The sequence below is a fragment of the Quercus suber genome, unplaced genomic scaffold (genome assembly GCF_002906115.3).
Source record: "Quercus suber isolate HL8 unplaced genomic scaffold, Cork oak 2.0 scaffold_836, whole genome shotgun sequence".
In the NCBI taxonomy this organism is placed as follows: Eukaryota; Viridiplantae; Streptophyta; class Magnoliopsida; order Fagales; family Fagaceae; genus Quercus; species Quercus suber.
In genome coordinates this window covers 203394-209901 of record NW_027070266.1, presented here as the reverse complement: position 1 = coordinate 209901, position 6508 = coordinate 203394, and the positions used below count along the sequence as shown (strand labels likewise).

At 30.2% G+C, this 6508-nt stretch overlaps 1 protein-coding gene across 1 annotated transcript; it reads left to right on the top strand.

Moving 5' to 3' along the window:
- Positions 1 to 2019: 2019 nt before the first annotated feature.
- On the top strand, positions 2020 to 5554 carry LOC136065044 (uncharacterized). Its single transcript, XM_065767702.1, has 4 exons — positions 2020 to 2069; positions 4646 to 4733; positions 5181 to 5288; positions 5409 to 5554. Exons 1-4 carry the CDS (start codon positions 2020 to 2022, stop codon positions 5532 to 5534), a joined length of 372 nt encoding a protein of 123 aa, XP_065623774.1. The 3' UTR covers positions 5535 to 5554.
- The last annotated feature ends 954 nt before the right edge of the window (positions 5555 to 6508 follow it).

Genomic DNA, 6508 nt, shown 5'->3' with positions numbered 1-6508 from the left:
AAATACACCGAAAGAAAGAAATGAAAAAACCTACAAGAAAGTAAAGAGGGCAGGAGTGAAGCCAACTAGTGGCATGCCCCTACACAATATCCATCCAACATGTTCCACTCACCATGATTAACTCAATATATTTCAAACATCAAATTTAACGACTTAAAAATATGATTGCTGCATCACAGGGTTGCATTTTCTTGTCTCTAGAGCACAGGCCCCAATGAGCCTCTGACCTCTATGCCGGTAGGCCCAATACCACGACAAGCAAATTATCTTATTAGACCGGCTTAAATAAAGTGTTGCATAACTTGTACCCAACCTGTACTCATAATAAACTTTCTTTGCGATATCTTCTCTGCACGCAAAGGCATGCATATTTGCAAATAGGCCTATGTGTTTGCGCGAAAAAATTACATGCATTCCTATCCATTATCCATTCCAAAGTTCACGAATAAAAAACCACCAACAAAACCAAGCTAACCATTCATGCATGAATACAGAAAGTTGTATCCAACTATCCATACACGACTATTGTAAAGGACTTAAAAAAAAATCAAATTTTACACTCTCAAAAGCTTTTTTTTTTTTTTTTCTAATTTTAACATACAAATTTATAAACTCTCCCCTATGTTTTGCATCTAGTAATTCAATCTTTCTCCTATTCTATTTCTTTCTTTTTTTTGTCTATTCCTCTCCTGAAAATTAAACTCACTGAATGAATTCAACCATGAACCATCCTCAGGTTTTTTCTTCCTCTTAACAGCACGCGCGCTTTCCCATCTTTTCAACTCTATGATTTAACTCAGAGTTGTTAATCTCTTCCCTTTCTTATCTTAAGCACAACTGGCTCTTACACCTTGTAATTTTTACAGCTTTCAAACTTCAATTTTATGAGCTAAGCTTGCAATGGTTGAGAAGAACATATGAACGAAACTGATTTGAACATCATCAATGGGATGAAATGTGGCATGTGTTGGAGGTCAATCAAAGGTATTGAGGTTTCATTAGAGAAAGGAAAATCCATATAAATTCTTAATTCTAAAAAAGGCTATAACTTTATCTATATTATTTTTCTGATTAAACAGAAACGGTATTTGGTACGATATTGAATCTTGTGTATATATAGAGTAGTGGTCTAACTTGTCATAATCATAGAGGGTTTAGATTTACCTTTTAGATCAATCAGCACTTCATTGTATTTTTAACAAAGTCATCTAAGATTTAAATTCTCATTCCTTATTATTGTAACTATAAATAAATTCTTTTTAAAGAAGGTTATAAGTATTTTTTTTTTAATCAATAATGTGTCATAGTCGTGAAAAGCATGTGTTTAACCAATTAAACTTATTACTTTTTGTTTCTTGTTTGTATTATAAGTGGTTGATTAATTAGTGCGTAACCTAACTATCAAATGGGTGAAATGATATAATTTAGGGCAAATTACAATTTATCTATCTGTGATTTAGCCGAAATTTAAGTTATCTACCTATGGTTTGAAATTTGATACTTTACTCACTTGAGTTTTACCGAAATTTAAGTTATCTACCTATGATTTGAAATCCCATGATGCAAGTGTTTCGTTGGATTTTTTATTTTTTTTTATTTTTTTTATTATCTAACCATGTATTTTTATGTTTTTTGTGTTTTGGAGGAGAGAGACATAAGAGCAAAATTACATATTTAGCCATGTTTTTAACAAAAGTGGGTTATAGAACTCTAATTAAGCTAACCTCAAGTAGATAAAGTGTAAAATTTCAAATTATAGGTTAAATTTTGATCAAATCACAAGTGGGTAAGTTGTAATTTACCCTATTATTTAATATTTAGTTGGTTGATATAAATTTCGAAAGGTTATGTGTAAAGTACCTTCATTTAAAAAGAGTCGCATGAAAGAACACATTTACTTGGTTGAATTGCAACTCGTGCCATAGCAATGAAAAATGATACGTTCCAGTGCTCAAAGTTAAATATGCAGCAAAATTTGAAGACGTAGAAAGTATATAAAAGCATTTCATTGTTCTTGCAATGAGTCATCTAAGAGTCATTGCTTTGGGCAAAATATGGTACCTCTTGAGGTAAGTAAAGTCATGTCTCTTTGTTATGGCTTTTAAAATTCTACTATCGTTCTTTGGTCTATTATAACCTATTAGGAAAATTAAGTCTAATTGTAAGGGTAAAATTTGCATTGACAAGAACTTGTAGGAAGTGATTTTTGCGATGACTTGGTGGAAAAAAAAAAAAAATAAAATTTAATTGTGACATTATATTGAACAAAATTCTTATCCTAAAATATGTGAAAGTATAGTATGGTTCAAAATATGAGTGTGTACTCGTTAAGGAATTGTTGTAGCCCGAAGTGAGCCCATCTTAAACATAGCAAGAAGTACCCACTTGCTTCTAGGACTAGGATGGAGACAGATTACTACATGGTTTTACCATCGACGAAACAACATTACCAATTGCAGTGGTCTAACTTGTTATAAGTTTATATCCATAACTTTGCTAGTACTTTAGTGTAATTTTAATAAAAACTTCCAAAATTCAAATTTCTCTATTCCAATTTTAAAACTCTCAAATTATTATTTTTTAAGAACAGATTATTAGTGTTTTATAATAATTATCTTTGATGTCTCAAAATTATTTGAAAAATGAAATTTCAAAATTTTAATTTATTAAGGTCCAATCATGAAAAAATGTGTTTAACCAATCAGAAGATGAATGAAAATTTATCATTTTACGTGTCTTTATTGTATTTTAACAGTTGATTTGTACGTGACCTAATTATCAATAAGTGAAAGATATAAATTCTTTTCTATTGGTTTGATATTTCATATATGTAACCTTCGTAATCTTATGTGAAAAGTGTTTTCATTAAAAAAGAGTCACATGAAAGAACGCACTTGGTTGGTTGAGTAGCAACTCATGCCATAGAAATGCAAGAGGAAAATTTAAAAACTTGGATGAATATGAAAGCATCTTATCGCTGTTTCCATAACAAAGGGCCATCTAAGAGTTATTGCTCTGGAAATAAATGATACCTCTTGAAGTAAGTAAATCATGTCTCTTTTTTGATGAACTAGTAAAGTCATGTCTCTTGGTTATGACTATAAAATTCTACTATAATTCTTTGGTATTTTATTTTGCCTATTCGCTTTTTTTTTTTTTTTTTTTTAAATTTTTTATACAAGATAAAAATTCTACTTTATCATAATTAAAGTATATATGTATGTGAAAGCTTCCTCTTGAAAACTTAAACTCTGATCTTTGCCCCTCACACCACACGAGCGCTTATATTTGTGAAATGACTATCGTACCAAGAATGTGCAGTGGTGTCTATTAGTTTATTAAAGTCCAATTGCAAAGGTAAAATTTTCTTTGGCAATATATAACTAGTAAGGAATTTATTTTTTATTTTTATTTTTTAAGTATAACTAGTAAGGAAATTTTATAGACTTATCGCACATATCCTTTGCTATTAAATTTTCTTTAATTTTTCTGTCTTTGGATGTCAAAAAAAAAAATCTTTTATTTTTCTTCTCAATCAAACAAATAAAATTTTTATTAGTTTTCTATTCTTTTATTTTTCCATCCTTTCAACTAAACACGCATGGTAAAAAACTAATGGCACGTTTGATAGATTGTAATAGACACTGTAATGTAATAGATATTCCTATGGCATAACTATTCGGTTGTTTGGTTATGTTTTTATTACAATGAATAGTTATTCCTTATGAATAGTTATTCTTTGAAATGAGAAATAACTATTTCTTATCAAAAGTACTGAATATCTATTCCGTCACCTTATGTAATAACTTTTTAAAAAAATTTCCTAAAAAACCATTAGTTGCCACATCTTCAAAAGGAAAGAAAATAAATTTTCCTTATTGTTAATTATTAGCTCTATTTTGAACACTCTAAAATAAGTGTATTTTAGGAAATTTAACTTTAAAATGATTTAATTACACCTTCTTTTTATACTCTACTAAATTGTAGATGCATATTCAGAATTCTATTCCTAAATGGTTACCAAACTAATGAATAGTAATATTTATTACATTTCAACTTATAATATATTTCTTGTAATACTAATTCCTATTCCCATGTAATAATTATTACAGTGTACCAAACGTGCCATAAATCTAATATATATATATATATATAGAGAGAGATGAGTTCAAGTTACACTTGGTGTAACTCTAAAGAGTTACACATTTTTTAAACCATTGGATTTAAGTAAATCTAACGGTTAAAAAAAGCCTTTATTATTACAAATATTTTTATTAAAATCTCATTAATTATCCTCATTTATTACCTTCTAAACCTATCTCTAAATCTAACAAAATTTAACGTCTGACCTTCTCTCTCTCTCTCTCTCTCTCTCTCTCTCTCTCTCTCTCTTCTCTCTCTCTCTCTCCTCCACCATTGTTCCACCTCCACAGGTTGCCGGCAAAAAAAAAAAAAAAAAAAAAAAAAAGCCGAACACTGTTTCTAATTTGATAACACGAAACAAATTGAAATGGGGCAGTGTCCAATGATCAGCTCTCCATGTTAGTATTTCTATATCCATTTCAACACTGTGTCGCAAATATTAGTACTGTTTTGTAATGTGGTTGAAATATTTTGGGTTTTCATTTTTGGGCTATAAATGCAGCTTGCTTTTTGAGCGAGCCACAAGGATAGTAGATCAAAGAGGTGTCAAGAGGATTTCTGGCAAGCCTAGCGGGCGGTTCATCTTTCAGGTGAAGATATTTCTTTACTTGCATACTCGTTTTGTTACCTTATGGATAGACATGCTTACGAAATTGACAACTAGATGGTACGATCCAAATCAGAACAAGCATCCGCATCATGAAGTTGTCTTAAGGTTAAATTTTGTTTAGACATTTTTTTCATTTTGTGAATCTGGAACTCTAGCTGATACTGGGGAATTTCAAGTCCAAAAGTTTGAAAATTTTCAATATTTTTTTCATGCATTTATCAATTTGGGTGAAATTATAAAGAAAATATTTAGAAATTTAGATGACATCAGCTAAGTAATGAGAAATTTGAAGAAGCTGGATTAGCCGAAAGTTGTCAATTTGGTAGTTGAGGCCAAGATGGATTGGGTTGAAAAAACCTGTTTTTTTGACCAGGTAATGAGGAAGATGAAATCTAAAACCGTTTCTCCACTTATTTGGTCTGGTTAGGTTGTGGGAGAATCACGGAGGAAGGAGGAATATTTCTGCTTTGCTGAATGCTATTGTGCATGTTATTCGTTCTTCTATGACATTGTAAATAGAGGGGAACAACTATGTGTAAGATCATCATTCTTGCTTATCCATTAAATTATAAAGTCAAATCCTTAAACCTTTCCTTTTCTTTTTGCAACAAGTTTGTTGTATTTAATTCATTTTCTTTTTACCTGTTTCTTACAGTGTAAGCATCAATTAGCTGCAAGACTAGCTGCATCCTTGGGAGCTTGCATTGAAGTTAAGGTGTCAGATGAGAAGTTAGCTCTATTTTTAGCTACTCAAATAGTTTGGCATATATATAGTATATAGTATATACTTATAGCTTGTATACTCCCAACCGTGTTCCTAAACTTTTGTAAAATCCCCTTTATTTTTTATTAATGAAAATATCATTACATATTAAAATAATAATGAAGAAAAAAGAATCCCCTTTCTCTAAAATTTTCTGAGGCATATGTTATATTCCCTTTTCTCTCATAGTGTCTATAAATACTGCGTGACCAAATTTTCCCATTTTGTTGTTTTGTGGTCGTACATGAACGTGTATTGGAAGTAAGTATTGAACTTTTTTGGTGCATGTCGATGTTACATATCATTTTCTATTGTACAAGGATAATCGAATAAACAAGCTTTTCTTTTTCTCTTCTTTTTTTTCCCGGAAAAGATGCTTTGCTTGAACCTGAGGAGGGACATAATTTGTGGATAACAACATTTATTTTTATTACAATTTGAGCTAAATTTCCATGATACCATAGAAACAACCCAAACAAGATCTATAACAATTGCCTGGAGTATTTAACAACAGAAGCTACGCTGAAGATTCTCATTTCCTCAATCAATCATCTGCGTTGGCTTTTCCCTTGAGAATCGGTGGCTTTTGCTATTTGCATTAGGAATAATTGGCCAGAAATTATCAAATATTCTTGCCACTATATAGAAATAATAGGTATGTGTTTGGATCATGTTTTGTGAATNAGAGAGAGAGAGAGAGAGAGAGAGAGAGAGAGAGAGAGAGAGAATGTCAGACGTTAAATTTTGTTTGGTTTAGGGATAAGTTTAGAAGGTAATAAATGAGAATAATTAATGAGATTTTAATAAAAATATTTGTAATAATGAATGTCTTTTTTTAACCGTTGGATTTACTTAAATTCAATAGTTTAAAAAATTACAGTTACACTAGGTGTAACTTGAACCTATCTCATATGAAAATGAAATTGAACATGAAGAAACAAAATTAAAAAAAAAAAAAAATCCTAAATTTGTACTTAAATATACATTTAAAG

Excerpts from the sequence above, each read along its gene's own strand:
- LOC136065044 (XM_065767702.1), top strand. The coding sequence starts at position 2,020 with ATGAGTCATCTAAGAGTCATTGCTTTGGGCAAAATATGGTACCTCTTG. Across the intron at positions 4,734-5,180 it reads GCGGGCGGTTCATCTTTCAG|GTTGTGGGAGAATCACGGAG; the intron begins GTGAAGATATTT and ends TGGTCTGGTTAG. Across the intron at positions 5,289-5,408 it reads ATAGAGGGGAACAACTATGT|TGTAAGCATCAATTAGCTGC; the intron begins GTAAGATCATCA and ends TGTTTCTTACAG.